The sequence below is a fragment of the Nerophis ophidion genome, linkage group LG06 (genome assembly GCF_033978795.1).
Source record: "Nerophis ophidion isolate RoL-2023_Sa linkage group LG06, RoL_Noph_v1.0, whole genome shotgun sequence".
NCBI classification, from domain to species: domain Eukaryota; kingdom Metazoa; phylum Chordata; class Actinopteri; order Syngnathiformes; family Syngnathidae; genus Nerophis; species Nerophis ophidion.
Genome location: NC_084616.1, coordinates 16,886,512 through 16,904,011, shown reverse-complemented (window position 1 = coordinate 16,904,011; position 17,500 = coordinate 16,886,512). Strand labels below are relative to the sequence as shown.

General features: G+C 41.6%; 1 protein-coding gene across 6 annotated transcripts in view; it reads left to right on the top strand.

Moving 5' to 3' along the window:
- Window positions 1-17,500, top strand: part of acap3a (ArfGAP with coiled-coil, ankyrin repeat and PH domains 3a) — a 95,865-nt gene that overhangs the window by 68,611 nt on the left and 9,754 nt on the right. For 2 of the 6 annotated variants that reach the window (XM_061902843.1, XM_061902841.1), the window contains exons 11-24: window positions 1,836-1,847; window positions 6,549-6,661; window positions 6,858-6,909; window positions 6,985-7,085; window positions 7,155-7,266; window positions 9,825-10,024; window positions 10,158-10,227; window positions 12,982-13,079; window positions 13,138-13,346; window positions 13,409-13,489; window positions 15,147-15,236; window positions 15,307-15,521; window positions 17,117-17,226; window positions 17,290-17,400. In XM_061902843.1, coding sequence (XP_061758827.1) covers window positions 1,836-1,847; window positions 6,549-6,661; window positions 6,858-6,909; window positions 6,985-7,085; window positions 7,155-7,266; window positions 9,825-10,024; window positions 10,158-10,227; window positions 12,982-13,079; window positions 13,138-13,346; window positions 13,409-13,489; window positions 15,147-15,236; window positions 15,307-15,521; window positions 17,117-17,226; window positions 17,290-17,400 — 1,574 coding nt within the window. Of the gene's footprint in view, window positions 1-1,835; window positions 1,848-6,548; window positions 6,662-6,857; window positions 6,910-6,984; window positions 7,086-7,154; window positions 7,267-9,824; window positions 10,025-10,157; window positions 10,228-12,981; window positions 13,080-13,137; window positions 13,347-13,408; window positions 13,492-15,139; window positions 15,237-15,306; window positions 15,522-17,116; window positions 17,227-17,289; window positions 17,401-17,500 lie in introns of all 6 variants that reach the window. The other 4 variants (XM_061902840.1, XM_061902839.1, XM_061902844.1 and 1 more) reach the window with 2 other exon arrangements.

Below are 17,500 nucleotides of genomic sequence, written 5' to 3'. Positions count from 1 at the left end.
TCCACAGCCTCAAACAGTCAGACTCCAAACCCCACTATGGCCAAGACCAAAGAGCTGTCGAAGGACACCAGGAAAATAATTGTAGACCTGCACCAGACTGGGAAGAGTGAATCTACAATAGGCAAGCAGATTGGTGTGAAAAAATCAAATGTGGGAGCAATTATCAGAAAATGGAAGACATACAAGACCACTGATAATCTCCCTCGATCTGGGGCTCCACGCAAGATCTCATCCCGTGGGGTCAAAATGATCATGAGAAAAATCCCAGAACCACACGGGGGGACCTGGTGAATGACCTGCAGAGAACTGGGACCAAAGTAACAAAGGTTACCATCAGTAACACACTACGCCGACAGGGAATCGAATCCTGCAGTGCCAGACTTGTCCCCCTGCTTAAGCCAGTGCATGTCCAGGCCCGTCTGAAGTTTGCCAGAGAGCACATGGATGATACAGCAGAGGATTGGGAGAATGTCATGTGGTCAGTTGAAACCAAAATATAACTCTTTGGTATAAACTCAACTCGTCGTGTTTGGAAGAAGAAGAATACTGAGTTGTATCCCAAGAACACCATACCTACTGTGAAGCATGGGGGTGGAAACATCATGCTTTGGGGCTGTTTTTCTGCTAAGGGAACAGGATGACTGATCCGTGTTAAGGAAAGAATGAATGGGGCCATGTATCGTGAGATTTTGAGCCAAAACCTCCTTCCATCAGCGAGAGCTTTGAATGGTTGACCAAATACTTATTTTCCACCATAATTTACAAATAAATTATTTAAAATTCCTACAATGTGAATTCCTGGATTTTTTTTCACATTCTGTCTCTCACTGTTGAAGTGTACCTATGATGAAATTTATAGACCTCTGTCATAATTTTAAGTGGGAGAACAAACACAAACGGTGGCCGACTAAATACTTTTTTGCCCCACTGTAAGTCACAGTCTCGCCCTACGCTCTAAGGTTCAGCTCCCGTGTCCCTCTATTTATTCAGGAGTTCCACAGTCAACATCACTGAGGCCCGCCTCTAAAAGGAGTGGTCACATATATTATGCAAAGCAGGTCCAGTACGCAGAATACGTGACGGAATGTGCTGGGGGGGCTTTATGATTTCCTTGTTTCTACTTCGTCCGCGTTACTGTCACCTTATCTTCGTTGAGGTCCTTGAAGTCCTCGGCTGTTCACGGGCTAAAACAAAAGATAGCATCTGCGGCTGAGGCCACCCCTCAGACAAGAAGTTTCGCCCTTGCACAGATAGAAAACATGCAGCCAGAGCACAATAGCTAATAACAATAGCAACGGATGTTACGCATACTAAAGTTGTGTGATAATATATATGCAGGATTATTCTAACTGCATGATAACATGAATGTGGGTAAATAAGTGTCTCCATGGTGAGAGCACGCAAACTCAAGTAAGGCCTTTTCGATTGCAGTGAAGAAGCGTTAGATGAGATTTTATGGATAAAGTGTTGGGCGTGTGTGAGGAAGTGAGTTGACTCGATGAAGTGGTGTAGTAATCTCCCAAACGAGCGTGCATCGGAGCGTTAAATCAGGCGGATTTGAGCGTCGGATGAGATTTTAATCCTGCTGTTGTCTGCGTTCAAAAGCTCCTTCTTTGCTGAAGGAGCTTTTTTTATTTTTATTTTGAAACATCCAAAGACTTTTTAAGGGATCAACTGCGGCCTTAAACAACTTCCAAATGCTGACTAATTTGTCTTTTATTTTGAAATCCTCCCGCGCCGTCAGATAATTGGTAAAATTGATCAAATAATGGGTTGATATTGATCCTTTGGTAATGTCTCTAATTTTGTTTTGTCTTCTTCTGCTGCTGCCACAGACGCTCATGCAGGTGAGTCCAGTTTCTCTTTTTCTCTTTTTAAGAAACGTCAAATCACATACTAAACTCATATAAACACAAAACTGTCTGATGAAGACGCAAAGCTAACATTAGCTCGTTAAAATGCTAACACTTCCTTGTTAAAAAACTTCAAACCACAGACTAAACTTAAATAAACACAAAACTGTCTGATGGAGACGGAAGCTAGTGCTAGCTTGCTAAAATGCTAACACATGACTGTCTTTCCCCATTCAGAAACGTCAAACCACAGACTAAACTTAAATAAACACAAAACTGTCTGACGGAGATGGAAGCTAGCACTAGCTTGCTAAAATGCTAATACATAAAAAATGTTTCCCGTTAAGAAACGCCAAACCACAGACTAAACTTATACAAACACAAAACTGTCTAATGAAGACAGAAGCTAACGCTAGCTTTTTTTCCCCGTTAAAAAACTGACTGATAGGGACGGAAGATAGCGATAGCTCGCTAAAATGCTAACACAGTAACGTCTTTCCCCATTAAAAAACTGTCTGATAGGGACGGAAGCTAGCGATAGCTCGCTAAAATGCTAACATATTAACATCTTTCCCCGTTAAAAAAATGTCTGATAAGGATGGAAGCTAACGCTGAAATGTTAACACATTAACATCTTTCCCCGTTAAAAAACTGTCTGATAGGGACGGAAGGTAGCGCTAACTCTCTAAAATGCTAACACATTACCGTCTTTCCCCGTTAAAAATCTGTCTGATAGGGACGAAAGCTAGCGCTAACTCGTTAAAATGCTAACACATTAACGTCTTTCCCCGTTAAAGAACTGTCTGATAGGGACGGAAGCTAGCGGTAGATCGCTAAAATGCTAACACATTGTTTTTCCCCGTTAAAAAATTGTCTGATAGGGACGGTAGCTAGCGGTAGATCGCTAAAATGCTAACACATTAACGTCTTTCCCCGTTAAAAAACTCTCTGATAGGGACGGAAGCTAACGCTAACTCGCTAAAATGCTGACACATTAACGTCTTTCCCCGTTAAAAAAACTATCTGATAGGGACGGAAAGTAGCGATAGCTCGCTAATATGCTCACACAGTAACGTCTTTCCCCGTTAAAAAACTGTCTGATAGGGACGGAAGCTAGCGCTAACTCGTTAAAATGCTAACACATTTAAAGTCTTTCCCCGTTACAAAAACTGTCTGATAGAGACGGAAGCTAGCGATAGCTCGCTAAAATGCTCACATGGCGATAGCTGACTAAAATGCTAACACATTAACGTCTTTCCCTGTTAAAAAACTGTCTGATAGGGACGGAAGCTAGCGCTAACTCGCTAAAATGCTAACCATTAACGGCTTTCCCCGTTAAAAAAACTGTCTGATAGGGACGGAAGCTAGCGATAGCTCGCTAAAATGCTAACACATTAACGTCTTTCCCAGTTAAAAAACTGTCTTATAGGGACAGAAGCTAGCGATAGCTTGCGAAAATGCTCACATAGCGATAGCTGACTAAAATGCTAACACATTAACTTCTTTCCCAGTTAAAAAAACTGTCTGATAGGGACAGAAGCTAGCGATAGCTCGCTAAAATGCTCACATAGCGATAGCTGGCTAAAATGCTAAAACATTGATGTCTTTCCCTGTTAAAAAACTGTCTGATAGGGACTGAAGCTAGCGCTAACTCGCTAAAATGCTCACATAGTGATAGCTGGCTAAAATTCTAACACATTAACGTATTTCCTTGTTAAAAAACTGTCTGATAGGGACGGAAGCTAGTGCTAACTCGCTAAAATGCTAACATATTAACGTCTTTCCACGTTAAAAAACTGTCTGATCGGGACAGAAGTTAGCGATAGCTCGCTAAAATGCTAACTCATTAACGGCTTTCCCCGTTAAAAAACTGTCTGATATTGACGGAAGCTAGCGCTAACTCGCTAAAATGCTAACACATTAACGTCTTTCCCAGTTAAAAAAACTGTCTGATAGGGTCGGAAGCTAGCGATAGCTCGCTAAAATGCTCACATAGCGATAGCTGGCTAAAATGCTAAAACATTAACATCTTTCCCTGTTAAAAAACTGTCTGATAGGGACGGAAGCTAGCACTAACTCGCTAAAATGCTCACATAGCGATAGTTGGCTAAAATGCTAACACATTAACGTCTTTCCCTGTTAAAAAACTGTCTGATAGAGACAGAAGCTAGCGCTAACTCTCTAAAATGCTAACACATTAACGTCTTTCCCCGTTAAAAAAACGTCTGATAGGGACGAAAACTAGCGCTAACTCGCTAAAATGCTCACATAGCGATAGCTAGCTAAAATTCTAACACATTAACGTCTTTCCCTGTCAAAAAACTGTCTGATAGGGACGGAAGCTAGCGATAGCTCGCTAAAATGCTAACACATTGTCTTTCCCCGTTAAAAAATTGTCTGATAGGGACGGTAGCTAGCGGTAGATCGCTAAAATGCTAACACATTAACGTCTTTCCCCGTTAAAAAACTCTCTGATAGGGACGGAAGCTAACGCTAACTCGCTAAAATGCTGACACATTAACGTCTTTCCCCGTTAAAAAAACTATCTGATAGGGACGGAAAGTAGCGATAGCTCGCTAATATGCTCACACAGTAACGTCTTTCCCCGTTAAAAAACTGTCTGATAGGGACGGAAGCTAGCGCTAACTCGTTAAAATGCTAACACATTTAAAGTCTTTCCCCGTTACAAAAACTGTCTGATAGAGACGGAAGCTAGCGATAGCTCGCTAAAATGCTCACATGGCGATAGCTGACTAAAATGCTAACACATTAACGTCTTTCCCTGTTAAAAAACTGTCTGATAGGGACGGAAGCTAGCGCTAACTCGCTAAAATGCTAACCATTAACGGCTTTCCCCGTTAAAAAAACTGTCTGATAGGGACGGAAGCTAGCGATAGCTCGCTAAAATGCTAACACATTAACGTCTTTCCCAGTTAAAAAACTGTCTTATAGGGACAGAAGCTAGCGATAGCTTGCGAAAATGCTCACATAGCGATAGCTGACTAAAATGCTAACACATTAACTTCTTTCCCAGTTAAAAAAACTGTCTGATAGGGACAGAAGCTAGCGATAGCTCGCTAAAATGCTCACATAGCGATAGCTGGCTAAAATGCTAAAACATTGATGTCTTTCCCTGTTAAAAAACTGTCTGATAGGGACTGAAGCTAGCGCTAACTCGCTAAAATGCTCACATAGTGATAGCTGGCTAAAATTCTAACACATTAACGTATTTCCTTGTTAAAAAACTGTCTGATAGGGACGGAAGCTAGTGCTAACTCGCTAAAATGCTAACATATTAACGTCTTTCCACGTTAAAAAACTGTCTGATCGGGACAGAAGTTAGCGATAGCTCGCTAAAATGCTAACTCATTAACGGCTTTCCCCGTTAAAAAACTGTCTGATATTGACGGAAGCTAGCGCTAACTCGCTAAAATGCTAACACATTAACGTCTTTCCCAGTTAAAAAAACTGTCTGATAGGGTCGGAAGCTAGCGATAGCTCGCTAAAATGCTCACATAGCGATAGCTGGCTAAAATGCTAAAACATTAACATCTTTCCCTGTTAAAAAACTGTCTGATAGGGACGGAAGCTAGCACTAACTCGCTAAAATGCTCACATAGCGATAGTTGGCTAAAATGCTAACACATTAACGTCTTTCCCTGTTAAAAAACTGTCTGATAGAGACAGAAGCTAGCGCTAACTCTCTAAAATGCTAACACATTAACGTCTTTCCCCGTTAAAAAAACGTCTGATAGGGACGAAAACTAGCGCTAACTCGCTAAAATGCTCACATAGCGATAGCTAGCTAAAATTCTAACACATTAACGTCTTTCCCTGTCAAAAAACTGTCTGATAGGGACGGAAGCTAGCGATAGCTCGCTAAAATGCTAACACGTAAAGGTCTTTCCCCGTTAAAAAACTGCCTGACAGGGACGGAACTAGCGATAGCTCGCTAAAATGCTAACACATTAACGTCTTTCCCCATTAAAAAAACTTGTCTGATAGGGATGAAAGCTAGCTATAGCTCGCTAAAATGCTAACACATTAACGTCTTTCCCAGTTAAAAAATAGGTCATATAGGGAAGTGAAGTGAAGTGAATTATATTTATATAGCGCTTTTCTCTAGTGACTCAAAGCACTTTACATAGTGAAACCCAATATCTAAGTTACATTTTTAAACCAATGTGGGTGGCACTGGGAGCAGGTGGGTAAAGTGTCTTGCCCAAGGACACAACGGCAGTGACCAGGATGGCGGAAGCGGGAATTGAACCTGCAACCCTCAAGTTGCTGACACGGCCGCTCTACCAACCGAGCTATACCGCCCTAGTGATAGCTCGCTAAAATGCTAACATATTAACGTCTTTCCCCGTTAAAAAACTGTCTGATAGGGACGAAAGCTAGCGCTAACTCGCTAAAATGTTAAAACATTAACGTCTTTCCCCGTTAAAAAAACTGTCTGATAGGGACAGAAGCTAGCGATAGCTCGTTAAAATGCTGATACATAAAAAAAATGTTCCCGTTTAGAAACATCAAACCACAGACCAAACTTAAATAAACACAAAACTGTCCGAGCCAATAACATGTTTAATGGTGTACATTGAACCTACAGTGAGTGTGTGGCACACTCACCAGCTGTATGGACTCTGCACTCTTACTGTTTCTGGATTTAAAAAAAAAAGTCCCTGCGCTCTTCAGGACTTCGCCTACGACGACTCCAAGGCGGAGTTCAACGTGGACGCTCCTGACGGCGTGGTGATGGAGGGCTACTTGTTCAAGAGGGCCAGCAACGCCTTCAAGACCTGGAACAGGTGAGACTTAACCCATGTTCATTGCTGTGGGCCTGATCCAGTCAACTGATCCGAGTCGGGTGGGGTTTTTAAATCAAATGGTTTCATAGCCACTTTAAAATGGTGTGGGGGTCACTTTAAAACGGTGTGGGGGCCACTTGAAATGAGGTGGTTCAGTTCAAGGCGTGTGATGTGACGTGCCATGGACTCCCTGCAGACGCTGGTTCTCCATCCAGAACAGTCAGCTGGTCTACCAGAAGAAGCTCAAGGCAAGTTCTCCTCCGCCCATGGTCGCCACGGCGACGGACCAGCCGGAGTGTTGACGAGCGTTGTGTCGTCAGCAGGACTGCGTGACGGTGGTGGTGGACGACCTGCGCCTCTGCTCCGTCAAACCCTGCGAGGACATCGAGAGGAGGTTCTGCCTGGAGGTGGTCTCCCCCACCAAGTAGGACCCTCTCTCCGTCTTGGACGCACGGTGTCGGTAAACCCAGGGTGACCACGGTCTTCCTCACAGGAGCTGCATGCTGCAGGCCGAGTCCGAGAAGCTGAGACAGGCGTGGATCCAGGCGGTCCAGGCCAGCATCGCCTCGGCCTACAGAGAGAGTCCGGACAGCTTCTACATCGAGGTGTGGGGGGGAGCTGGAGGGCTCTGCTGTTTTCAAAGACCCAATGTAAAAACTCTAGTCAAAGATCCCCTATACGACAGGAGTACTCTGCTGTTTTCAAAGATCTAATGTAAAAAAAAATTAGTCAAAGATCCTTTGTATGACAAGAGTGATCTGCTGTTTTCAAAGCCCTAATGTAAAACACTACACAAAGATCCTCTATTTGACAGGAGTGCTCTGCGGTTTTTAAAAAATGAATGTAAAAACACTATTTAAAGATCCTCTATGTGTCAGAAGTGCTCTGTTGTTTTCAAAGACTTAATATAAAAACAACATGAGTCAAAGATCCTCTATTTGACAGGAGTGCTTTGCGTTTTTTAAAGAACTAATGTAAAAACACTAGTCAAAGATCCTCTAAATGACAGGAGTGCTCTGATGTTTTCAAAAACCTAATGTAAAAACACTAGTCAAAGATCCTCTATATAACAGGAGTGATCTGCTGTTGTCAAAGACCTAATCTACACAAAGATCCTCTATTTGACAGGAATGCTCTGCAGTTTTAATAAAACTAATGTTAAAAACACTAGTCAAAGATCCTCTATATGACAGGAGTGCGCTGGTATTTTCAAAGACCGAGTGGAAAATACTAGTCAAAGATCCTCTATATGACAGCAGTGCTCTGTGGTTTTCAAAGATCTAGTGTAAAAACATTAGTCAAAGATCCTCTATTTGACAGGAGTGATCTGCTGTTTTCAAAGACCTAATGTAAAAACACAAGTCAAAGATCCTCTATTTGACAGGAACGCTCTGCTGTTTTTAAAGACCTAATGTAAAAACACTAGTCAAAGATCCTCTATATGACAGGAATGCTCTGCTGTTGAAGGAACCTAATGTGAAGAAATACTAGTCAAAGATCCTCTATGTGACAGGAGATTTCTGCTATTTTAGGGCCCTATTGTAAAAACACCAGTCAAAGGTCCTCTATGCGACAGGAATGCTCTTCTGTTTTACGGTGCTAATGTGAACAAATACTAGTCAAAGATCGTCTATGTGACAGGAGTTTTCTGCGGTTTTAGGGCCCTAATGTAAAAATACTAGTCAAAGATCCTCTATGTGACAGGGGCACCCTGCTGTTTTCCAAGACTTAATGTAAAAAAGAGTAGACAAAGATCCTCTATATGACACGACTTTGCTGTTTTTGGGACTTAATGTGAACAAATATTTGGTCAAAGATCCTCTATGTGACAGGACTTTTCTGCTGTTTTAGGGCCCTAATGTAAACACACTAGTCAAAGATCCTCTATATAACAGGAATGCTCTGCTATTTTACGGACCTAATGTGAACAAATATTTGTTCAAAGATCATCTTTGTGAGAGAAGTACTCTTCTCTTTACAAAGAATTAATGTAAAAAAGAGTAGACAAAGATCCTCTATGTGACACAACGTTGCTGTTTTAGGGACCTCATGTGAACAAATATTAGGTCAAAGATCCTCTATGTGACAGGAGTTTTCTGCTGTTTTAGGGCCCTAGTGTAAAAACACTAGTCAAAGATCCTCTATACGACATGAATGCTCTGCTGTTTTATGGACCTAATGTGAACAAATATTTGTTCAAAGATCCTGTATGTGACAGGGGCACCCTGCTGTTTTCCAAGACTTAATGTAAAAAAAAGTAGACAAAGATCCTCTATATGACACAACGTTGTTGTTTTAGGGACCTCATGTGAACAAATATTTGGTCAAAGATCCTCTATGTGACAGGCGGTTTCTGCTGTTTTAGGGCCCTAATGTAAAAACACTAGTCAAAGATCCTCTATACGACAGGAATGCTCTACTGTTTTACGGACCTAATGTGACCAAATACTAGTCAAAGATCCTGTATGTGACAGGGGCACCCAGCTTTTTTCCAAGACTTAATGTAAAAAAGAGTAGACAAAGATCCTCTATATGACACAACGTTGCTGTTTTAGGGACCTAATGTGAACAAATATTTGGTCAAAGATCATCTTTGTGACAGGACTTTTCTGCTGTTTTAGGGCCCTAATGTAAAAACACTAGTCAAAGATCCTCTATATGACAGGAATGCTCTGCTGTTTTACAGACCTAATGTGAACAAATAATTGTTCAAAGATCATCTTTGTGAGAGGAGCACTCTCTGATTTCAAAGACTTAATATAAAAAAGAGTAGACAAAGATCCTTCCTCTATATGACACAACGTTGCTGTTTTAGGGACCTAATGTGAACAAATATTTGGTCAAAGATCAGAGTGATCTGCTGTTTTTAAAGACCTACTGCAAAAACAAAGATCCTCTAAATGACCGGAGTGTTCTGATGTTTTCAAAGACCTAATGTAAAAACAGTAGTCAAAGATCCTCTATATGACAGGAGTGCTCTGCTGTGCTCAAAGACCTAATGTAAAAAGACGAGACAAAGATCCTCTATATGACACAACTTTGCTGTTTTAGGGACCTGCAGTGAACAACTTTTTGGTCAAAGATCCTCTATGTGAGAGGAGCACTCTGCGGTGTTGCTAATCAAAGATTGTGTCCAGTTTGTTGATGATCTTTGTGTGCGCAGCGTCTGGACAGAGCCGCCTCGCCGTCCACCAGCAGCATCGACTCGGCCAATGAGACGCGGGAGCGCGGCGACATCATCCTGCAGAGGATCCAGCGTCTCCCGGGCAACCAACGATGCTGCGACTGCGGCCAGGCGGAGCCTCGCTGGGCCTCCATCAACTTGGGCGTGCTGCTGTGCATCGAGTGCTCCGGCATCCACAGGTCCGCCTCTTCCTGTTGCCTGGATACCGTGGAGGCGGGGCTTCTAACGTGTGTGTGTGTGTGTGTGTGTGTGTGTGTGTGTGTGTGTGTGTGTGTGTGTGTGTGTGTGTGTGTGTGTGTGGTCTCGCTGCAGGAGTCTGGGCGTGCACTGCTCCAAAGTGCGCTCGCTCACGCTGGACTCCTGGGAACCCGAATTGTTGAAGGTGCGTCTTTTTCGCTTGTTGCGCAACCTCCCTTTGACCATGACATCACCATGACATCATTCCTTATTTCTTTGAAGTCACTCCAGTGTAGAAAGAAGTAAAGCCGGAACTACGACGGCTTAATGAGTTAAAAAAAAGGGGTTTTGGGGGGCATTATAACTGTCTTTCAAGTGTAAAAAGAAGTGAAGCATTATTGATGCTGATGTAAGTAGAAAAGGTATGTTCCAAGTGTAAAAAGAAGTGAATCAGGGTCAAATTTCCGAAATGAATACAAAAAATGTATACTTCATGAGGAACGACGAAGGCGTAATGAGTCAAAAATGTATTTTTTGAAGCATTTTTAACAGTCTTACAAGTGTAAAAAGAAGTGAAGCATTATTGATTGTAATGTAAGTAGAAACGGTCTGTACCAGGGTCAAACTGTGGCCATCATAAAAGCATTATTAAGGTACAGGCCATGTTTGAAGTCACGTGAACATTTTAACGGCCTTACAAGTGTAAAAAGAAGTTAAATATTAGTGTAATATGGAAATATTTATGCTAAGATAACAAAATAAATAGAAATGGTCTGTTCCAGGGTCAAACTGAGGCCATCAAAAAGCATTATTAAGGTACAGGCCATGTTTGAAGTCACATTTTAACACCTTAACTGTCTTACAAGTGTAAAAAGAAGTGATTTAGGATTAAATTTACAAAATAAATACAAAAAAAAATAATCCACGAGGAACGACGAAGGATTGATGAGTCAAAAATGTATTTTTTTAAGCATTTTAAATGTTTTACAAGTGTAAAAAGAAGAGAAGCATTATTGATTGTTATGTAAATATAAATGGTCTGTTCCAGGGTCAAACTGTGGCCATCATATAAATAGGATTGAGGAGCAGGCCATGTTTGAAGTCACATTTGAACATTTTAACTGTCTTACAAGTGTAAATAGAAGTGAGTCAGGATTAATATTACCACATAAAACCAAAACTACTAATCTTTCAGAATTAAAAAAAAAGCGTAATGGGTCGAATATGTATTTTTTTTTTTTTTTTTTTTTTTTGCATTTTATCCGTCTTACAAGTGTAAAAAGAAGAGAAGCATTATTGATGCTAATGTAAGTAGAAATAATCTGTTCCAGGAGTCACATTTGAACATTTTAACTGTCTTACAAGTGTAAAAAGAAGTGAATCAGGATTAATATCACAATAGAAAACAAAAAATAATCATCTGCGAGAATCGGGAAAAAAAGCATAATGAGTCAAAAATGTGTACATTTTTTAAATATATTTTTAATTGTCTTGCAAGTGTAAAAAGAAGTGAAGCATTATTGATTGTAATGGAAGTAGAAATGGTCTGTTCCAGAGACAAACTGTGGCCATCATAAAAGCATGATTAAGGTACAGGCCATGTTTGAAGTCACATGTGAACATTTTAACTGTCTTACAAGTGTAAAAAGAAGTGAGTCAGGATTAATATTACCACATAAAACCAAAACTAATAATCTTTCAGAATTTAAAAAAAAAGCGTAATGGGTCAAATATGTATTTTTTTTTTTTTTTTTTGCATTTTATCCGTCTTACAAGTGTAAAAAGAAGAGAAGCATTATTGATGCTAATGTAAGTAGAAATAATCTGTTCCAGGAGTCACATTTGAACATTTTAACTGTCTTACAAGTGTAAAAAGAAGTGAGTCGGGATTAATATCACAATAGAAAACAAAAAATAATCATCTGCGAGAATGGGGGAAAAAAAGCATAATGAGTCAAAAATTTGTACATTTTTTTAATATATTTTTAATTGTCTTGCAAGTGTAAAAAGAAGAGAATCTTTTTTGATGCTAATGTAAGTAGAAATTATCTGTTCTAGGAGTCACATTTGATCATTTTAACTGTCTTACAAGTGTAAAAAGAAGTGAGTCAGGATTAATATTGCCACATAAAACAAAAACTAATAATCCTTCAGAATTAAAAAAAAAACGTAATGGGTCAAATATGTATTTATTTTTTATTTATTTTTTTTGCATTTGATCTGTCTTTCAAGTGTAAAAAGAAGAGAAACATTATTGATGCTAATGTAAGTAGAAATGCTCTGTTCCAGGAGTCACATTTGAACATTTTAACTGTCTTCCAAGTGTAAAAAGAAGTGAGTCGGGATTAATATTACAACATAAAACAAAAATCAATAAACTTTGAGAATCAAAAAAAAAAGCGTAATGGGTCAAATATGTATTTATTTATTTATTTTTTGCATTTTATCTGTCTTACAAGTGTAAAAAGAAGAGAAGCATTATTGATTATAATGTAAGTAGAAATGGTCTGTTCCAGGGTCAAACTGTGGCCATCATAAAAGCATTATTAAGGTACAGGCCATGTTTGAAGTCACATGTGAACATTTTAACGGCCTTACAAGTGTAAAAAGAAGTTAAATATAGTGTAATATGGAAATATGTATGGTAAGATAACAAAATAGATAGAAATGGTCTGTTCCAGGGTCAAACTGTGGCCATCATAAAAGCATTATTAAGGTACAGGCCATGTTTGAAGTCACATTTGAACATTTCAACAGTCTTACAAGTGTAAAAAGAAGTGAGTCAGGATCAAATTTACATCATAAATACAAAAAAATTTGATTTAATGAAGAATGACAAAAGGCTTTATGAGTCAAATAAGTCTTTTTTTAGCATTTTTAACTGTCTTGCAAGTGTAAAAAGAAGTGAAGGTGCGCGGTTGCCATGGCGACGGCTGACGTGCGGCCCTCTGCGTTGCAGCTGATGTGCGAGCTGGGCAACAGCGTCATCAACCACATCTACGAGAGCTCCTGCGACCAGCAGCCGGACGTGAAGAAGCCCACGCCCTCCAGCTCCAGGTGAGAGGAACTTTAACGTTCTCTTTGCCTGACCTAAAAGCCGCTGCGGGTCCTTCAGGCAGGACAAGGAGTCCTGGATCCGGGCCAAGTACGTGGACAAGAGCTTCGTGAAGAAGATGACCACCATGCGGGCTCTCCTCAGCGCTCAGGCGGCGTCGGGGCGGCGCTGGAGCGTCAAGAAGTGTCGACGGCACAACAGCGCCACCGCCGGGCCCAAAGTGCGGCGGCGGTACCGGCAGGAACCTCGGAGCGCCTCGCCGTCCTCAGGTGACCCTTCTAAAACCCGACCTCGGACCTCCCCGTCTCTGACACCTGTGTCTGCTTTCCAGCTGCTGCCAAGTTCCGGCGAGAATCTTTGTTTTGTCCCGACGAGCTGGACTCGCTTTTCTCCTACTTCCACGGACCTCGAAGTGAGTCGAAACGCAAAAGTGCTGACTTGACCAAACAACACGTTCATATCACTCTGAAGTTTAGGGCCTCATTCAGGATCTCAGGACACAATAGTCAAAGATCCTCTATATGACAGGAGGGCTAAGCTGTTTTTAAGGACTTACTGTAAAAACACTAGTCAAAGATCCCTTATATGACAGGAGGGCTCCACTGTTTAAGGGACCTACCGTTAAAAAAATATTGAGTCAAAGATCCTCTATATGACAGGAATGCTCCACTTTTTTTATGGACTTACTGTAACAACTCTAGTCAAAGATCCTCTATTGGACAAGAGGGCTCCACTGTTTTGGGGACCTACCGTAAAAAAACACTAGTCAAAAATCATCTATATGACAGGAGTGCTCCACTGTTTTTAAGGACTTATTGTAAAAACACTAGTCAAAGATCCTCTATATCAGTGGTCCCCAACCACCGGGCCGTGGCCCGATTGGTACCGGGCCGCAGAATAATTTTTTATTAAAAAAAAAATAAATAAAAAAAATTAAAAAATATATATATATATATTTTTTTCAATTAAATCAACATAAATATGTGTTCATATTAGGTTTTTTTAAAACAGGCCCAAACTCGTCTCAAATACAGGATCTTTGTCTAAATACGTGTTCATATTAGGTCCTTTCAACCAGGCCCAAACTACTCTCAAATACAGGATCTTTGACTAAATATGTGTTCATATTAGGTCTTTTAAAACACGTCCAAACTCCTCTCAAAAACAGGATCTTTGACTAAATATGTGTCTATATTAGGTCATTTCAAACAGGCCCAAACTTCTCTCATATACAGGATCTTTGACTAAATATGTGTTCATATTAGGTCCATTCAAACAGGCCCAAACTCCTGTCATTTACAGGATATTTGATTAAATGTGTGTTCATATTAGGTCTTTTAAAACACGCCCAAACTCCTCTCAAATACAGGATCTTTGACTAAATATGTGTCTATATTAGGTAATTTCAAACCGGCCCAATCTTCTCGCATATACAGGATCTTTGACTAAATATGTGGTCATATTAGGTCCATTCAAACAGGCCCAAACTCCTGTTTAATACAGGCCCAAACTCCTGTTATATACAGGATCTTTGACTAAATATGTGTTCATATTACATCCTTTAAAACAGGCCCAAACTCCTCTCAAATACAGGATCTTTGACTAAATATGTGTTCATATTATGTCCTTTAAAACAGGCCCAAAGTCCTCTCATATACAGGATCTTTGACTAAATATGTGTTCATAGTAGGTTTTTTTAAAACAGGCCCAAACTCCTCTGAAATACAGGATCTTTGACTAAATATGTGTTCATATTAGGTCCTTTAAAACAGGCCCAAACTACTCTCAAATACAGGATCTTTGACTAAATATGTGTTCATATTAGGTCCTTTGAAACAGGGCATAACTCCTCTCAAATATAGGATCTTGGACTAAATATGTGTTCATATTAGGTCCTTTCAAACAGGCCCAAACTCCTGTCATATACAGGATCTTTGACTAAATATGTTTTCATATTTAGTTGCAAAGTCAAAGCTGGTCAGGAAAATAGACTTAAATGGTGTTCATTAATCCCGTGCACGAGCGCCACGACTCACGTGTCCCCCTTGTGGCGTCTCCCGGTCCTGCAGGCCTGAGCAGCGACAGCGGTCTGGGCAGCACGGACGGCAGCACGGACATTTTGGTGTTTGGCCCGGCGGTGGACAGCGTCACGGAGGAGGGTGAGTTCACAGAGCCCGCGCCCACGCCCACGCTGCCCACCCGTGTCCTGACGTCCCCCGTCGTCCTCAGAGTGCGAGGAGTCCGAGGATTCGAGCGGCGAAGCCGAGCCCGACGCATGGGACCCGGAGGACGGCGGCGACCTGCGGCCAGGCGCCCTGCTCTACAACGCCGCCAAAGCTCGCAACCTGCCCGTCATGGCGGAGGCGCTGGCTCACGGCGCGGATGTCAACTTGGTCAACGAGGACGACGAGGGGAAGACGCCGCTCATACAGGCTGTGATCGGGGTGAGTCCTCACATCGCCATTACCTCACTTTTTGCACACACTTTTTACCCATTGGACTCCCGTAATAAACACACATTTATTCAAATCTGACGTATTGTAATGTGTTACTCATAAATAACTAATCAATCGGAACTTACTAACCATCTGGAGGAGACGGGAGGGGTTATCTATTTTGATCCAAGACCTGCCCAAGCTCGATCCAGGACCAGTCCAAGCCCGAGGCATATTTTTCTTTTGTGTTAATGTGACCGAAAACAATGGCTGTTTACATACCCCCCCATTCCTTTAGAAACAGCTGCTGTTCTGTAAACAGGGAAAGTCCAAATAAAAAGAGGTAGCGTACAATCTTTCGCCAGAGCGTGCTAGAGACTGTTGGGGTGGTATAGCTCGGTTGTTAGAGTTAAGTTAAAGTTAAAGTACCAATGATTGTCACACACACACTAGGTGTGGTCAATTTTGTCCTTTGCATATGACCCATCCCCTTGATCACCCCCTGGGAAGTGAGGGAAGAAGTGGGCAGCAGCGGTGCCACGCCCAGGAATCATTTATGGTGATTTAACCCCCAATTCCAACCCTTGATGCTAGAGTGGCCGTCCCAGCAACTTGAGGGTTTCAAGTTCGATGCCCGCTTCCGCCATCTTGGACACTGCTGTCGTGTCCTTGGGCAAGACACTTTACCCACCTGCTTCCAGTGCCACCCACACTGGTTTAAATGTAACTTCAATATTGGGTTTCACTATGTAAAGCGCTTTGAGTCACTCGAGAAAAGCGCTATATAAATATAATTCACTTCACTGTACAAGAGTACAGCCCAGACGTTTCTCCTCAAATTGAGCCAAATTTAATTATGTCTCTATTTAATTCCTTGCTTCTTGTCTGGTTTAATAGATGTCATCGGCGTTTGAACCTGACATACACCTTTCTTATGTATTTTGGTACCTCGCGTATGTTAACTGTTAGCATCTTTTTTTTTTGTTTATTTTGCAAGGGTCGTATAATCTCAATTAAAATGTTTTTACACGTTCCAAATTTGAAATGCTTCTTGCTCCTTACTTAATCGGATGCTAACATGCTACCATTAGATTTTTGTTTGCTATTTTTGAAGGTTTACCCCTCCATCCATCCATCCATTTTTCTACCGCTTATTCCCTTTGGGATAGCGGGGGGCGCTGGTGCCTATCTCAGCTACAATCAGGCGGAAGGCGGGGTACACCCTGGACAAGTGGGTTTACACCTCACAATGATATATTGTGGGATTTGACGCATTCTATGTGGTAACATGCCTCCACGCTAACGTTAGCATGCTAGCTTTTTTTTGCACGTTTTAACCGTGTAAACATCAAGATTCATATAATTTGGTACTTCACACATGCTAACTGTTAGCCATTAGCTTATTTTACAGGTATATTTTGTTACTTGATGCTATCTGGCTAGCATGCTAACAGTTAAAAAAAAGATTCAGTTTAGCTTTTAAGAACAAAGATGATAAATAATGCAATCTTCTTCTACTAGTGATAAGTAGCATCCATTGGCGAGCAACACTGCCACCTACAGTCCATTCTTAGTCGTGCTGACTGCTGTCTGCTCCCCTCAAGGGTTCCCTGCTGGCTTGTGAGTTCCTCCTCCAGAACGCCGCCGATGTGGACCAAAGAGACGCCAGAGGGCGGGGCCCCCTGCATCACGCCACCTACCTGGGTCACACGGGGTGAGTGACCCGCAAAGTCCGCCCCCGCCCCTCCCTCTATCCTAAAGACCGCTTTGCTGGCAGGCAGGTGTGTTTGTTCCTGAAACGAGGCGCCGCCCAGAACCACGGCGACGAGGACGGCCACGACCCTCTAAGCATCGCGGTGCAGCAAGCCAACGCCGACATCGTCACGCTGTACGTCCTCTTCTCTCACCCATGCACCAGATCAGGGGTCCCTAAACTTTTTGACTCAGAGGGCCACATTGGGTTTGATATATATATATATATCTTGATT